We start from the raw sequence: 3502 nt of genomic DNA on the forward strand, positions 1-3502 counted from the left end.
CGCTCCGCTGGTCCATACCTGCTCATACCAGTCCCGGTTGGTGCAGGTGCACTCAGGCCACCAGCTGGGGCCGCTGCCGTTGAGTTTGGGGGTGCTCTTGCCTGGGACTGGTTTAGGGGGTACTGGCCCCACATCCCGGCCAGTGGGGATAAGCTTGGCCTTGGTGCGGGGCGTGGGGGTGGCCCCTGCCTGCGAGGGCAGGGTCTGAGAGCTGTAGCCCCCATAACCTGTGCTGGCCCCATTGCCCCCACCTGGACCGTAGGGGTCGGGCACCTGCCAGTCTCCATAGCCAGGAGGCTCGAGGCGCCGCAAGGCGGCCAGGCGGGTCACCTCGTAGCACTCGGGGCACTTACAGCAGTGCTGGTGCTTGTGCATGGCACTGCCCCCTGAGGCTCGGACTCCCCAGCCCACGCTGGCTTCCACGCCGCTGCTGCCAGGCTCCCGGGCACACTCGCACTGTTCAGACCAGGAAGGGGGGGGCACCCGTGGGGGCGCCCGGGCGGAGCGGGGCCTGGGGCCGGGAGGGCGTCCCGCGGCCTCTGCCCCCACACTGCCCCGCACCCAGGGTTCCCCCTCCAGCACTGATGGCTCCGTGTCGCCTGTGGTTGCTCCTGGGCCGAGGCCCAGCAGTGAAGAAGAAGTGGAGTCGGGCCGAAGCTGGATGCTGCGGACCGCAGGCTCTGGTACCAAGGATGGATCTGAGAGGAGTCAAGAGCATCTCTCCCTAGCTCCGTTTTCAGTTGATTCCAGCCAATCAGGGCACAGAATTAGGCAGCAGGCAGTGGCAGGAATGCTAAACAGCCCCTTCTTAAAGGAACAGAAGCAGTGGCGCCCCCAAGCTCGGCTCCAGCTCCCCGGATCTTGAAAGTGTCACGGTTCTTAAGGTGGGGGCAGGGGACATAGACCATGGAATAGGTGAGCTCTGCATCGCCTGTCCTTATATTCCCAATTGTAGTGGTCCTCTGCCTGCACGCGCTGCCTAGAGTGAGTTGCATGGAGGTGATCAATGAATCCCTGGGCTTGCTCCAAGCTGGGGCTACTAGAAGGAAGTAAAGACTTGAAGCCGTGAAACCCACTGAAGGGCTGTTCAAGCAGGATGGAGGAGTTGCTGGTCTCTTACAGGGGACCAAAGAACAGGGCAGCACATGAAGTCAGCTCCCGGCCAATACTGTCTCCTCAGGAGTATCGTTTTACTTGATTTCTAGGCCCTGAAATGACGACCACAATCTCACACTTGATCGTCTTCCATATCAGTCAGGTACTTAGCCCTAGATAAGGGAGGAAAGGAAAGTGTAAGCCCTTGTCCTCATCACCTTAGTTACAACCCTAAGTAGTTATGGAGGGGGGCGGGGGCAGAACTTCAAGATGCCAAGCAAAAAGGGAGTCCAGGACAGGAGGAAAGGCAAAAAGAAACCGGAAAGGAGAGAAACCAGCCCATGGATCTGGAGAACTTGGGGATACTTATTCAAAGACATCTCCTCAGCCTCTCGTGGCTCAGCCGGTTGGGGAGGTGGAGGAAGGGTGACATGCTGGAAAAGCTCTATTTTGTTGTTTTGTTTTTAGCTATAATATCCTAACTGCCTTAAGGCAAACAAAAACTACCAAGATACTGCCCTGTTTCCCCAAAAATAAGACAGTGTCTTATATTAATTTTTGCTCCCAAAGATGCACTAGGTCTTATTTTCAGGGGATATCTTATTTTTCCATGAAGAAGAATACGGTACACATTTATTGTTGAAGAACAAAAAAAAGAAATTTATTACCTGTATACAGTACGGTAGTAGTTGTCATCACAAACCAGCATAACCAGACAAACTGTGAATCCTACAGTATCAAGAATTTCTTGTTACTACCATTATTTCCATGTACAACAATCTATGGTACATTTACTCGCACTTCCTGTCTGCTCCGGCTGCCCTGCGGCCAACAGTGAGCTGCGCGGCGGCACTACGGTCCAGAGTCCAGAGTTACGGTAGCTTTAGGGGGCCCTATTATCGAGTAGGCCTTATGTTCGTGGAGGTCTTATTTTCGGGGGATGCCTTGTATTTCAGCGAGAGGCAAAACTGTAAGTAGGTCTTATTTTGGGGGGATGTCTTACTTTCAGGGAAACACGGTACTATTATTGCCTTAATGAGAAAGTAAGGCTCAGGGAGGAGGTAAACTCAGCTGGAAAATGACAGAATCAAACTTCAAAGCCTAGTCATTTGGCTCCATAGACCATGATCTGAAATGAATTACAGTCAAACAGGTCTATTCTAAGTTCTCCTGCAGAACTTGGATCGTAGTTCGACTGAACAAACATTCATTGAACACACACCCTAGGCAAGGCCCTGACTGAGGTATGAGAGACACCAAGAATCTTTGATTATCAAACACCTGCGGAGCCCTGGTGTCATAGTGGTGAGAGGTTGAGCTGCTAACAGTAAGATCAGCAGTTTGAAAACACCAGCCACTCCTCAAGAGAAAGATGAGGCTTTCTACACCCATAAAAAGATACAGTCGTGGAAGAACTACAGCAGTAATTCTACCCTGTCCTATAGGGTCACTGTGGGTTGGAATCAACTGGATGACTTGGAGTTGAGCTATGTACCAGACACTATTCTAGGGTCTGGGGATATAGCAGTGAACGAAGCAAAACAGACAAAATCCCTGCTTTGTTCTAGTGAGAGGAGATAGATAAAAAGAAATGCAATAAGTAAGTAACATATAATATGAGGGGGTGTCCCCCCAAATGGAATTTTTCCTCAAAAGCTATGTATTATTATTATTATTGTTTTTACAAAACAACCTTATCACCTTTAAAGTATCCTGCACTACACTCCATGCATTTGTCAAATCTGCGATTCCATTCTTGGAAACATTTTTCAAACTCATCTGTTTGGATGGCTGACAGCACCTCCCTCGTTTTTTTCTTCACCTCTTTTATGTCAACAAATCACTGTCCTTTCATGGTCCTCTTCATTCATAGAAACAAAAAGAAGCCTCATGGAGCGAGGTCAAGTGAGTAAGGCACATGGGGCAAGAGAAGCATGCTGTATTTTGCCAAAAACTGGCACACTGAGATGGCTGCGTGAGCAGGTACATTGTCTTGGTGGCAAAACCAGTCACCCATCTGCCACAAATCAGGCCCTTTTTTGGTCACACGCTGTTATGCAATCTTTTCACCACCTGTAAATAGAAAGCTTGATTCACAGTCTGACTTGGGGGAATGAACTCCAAATGCACTATCCCCCTCACATTAAAAAAAAAAAGAGTTTTGTCTCAATCTTTGATTTCACTTGAGCTTTTGGGGGGGCGAAGTGAAAGTGGCATCTTCCACTGTCTTGATTAATGTTTGCTTTCAGGATGCTAAGAATAGCACCATGTCTCCTCACCAGTAATGACCTTAGGAAAATGTCTGGGTCACTTTGGAGCTGTTCTTTCAAAGTACAGCATGTTTCCATTCTAAGCTTTTTTTCCTGGTCAGTCAGAACCCGAGGCACAAATTTTACAGTGACCTTTC

At 49.6% G+C, this 3502-nt stretch overlaps 1 protein-coding gene across 4 annotated transcripts in view; it reads right to left on the minus strand.

Moving 5' to 3' along the window:
• The window catches only part of DLG3 (discs large MAGUK scaffold protein 3), a 95172-nt gene extending 94490 nt beyond the window's left edge, over nt 1–682 (minus strand). For all 4 annotated transcript variants that reach the window (XM_045296979.1, XM_004716685.3, XM_045296980.1 and 1 more), the window contains exon 1: nt 19–682. In XM_045296979.1, coding sequence (XP_045152914.1) covers nt 19–375 — 357 coding nt within the window. In that variant the 5' untranslated portion in view covers nt 376–682. The remainder of the gene's footprint in view (nt 1–18) is intronic.
• Nucleotides 683–3502: the final 2820 nt, after the last annotated feature.

Source organism: Echinops telfairi, unplaced genomic scaffold (assembly GCF_000313985.2).
Source record: "Echinops telfairi isolate 266 unplaced genomic scaffold, ASM31398v2 ScPeMD7_7415;HRSCAF=8453, whole genome shotgun sequence".
Classification (NCBI taxonomy): domain Eukaryota; kingdom Metazoa; phylum Chordata; class Mammalia; order Afrosoricida; family Tenrecidae; genus Echinops; species Echinops telfairi.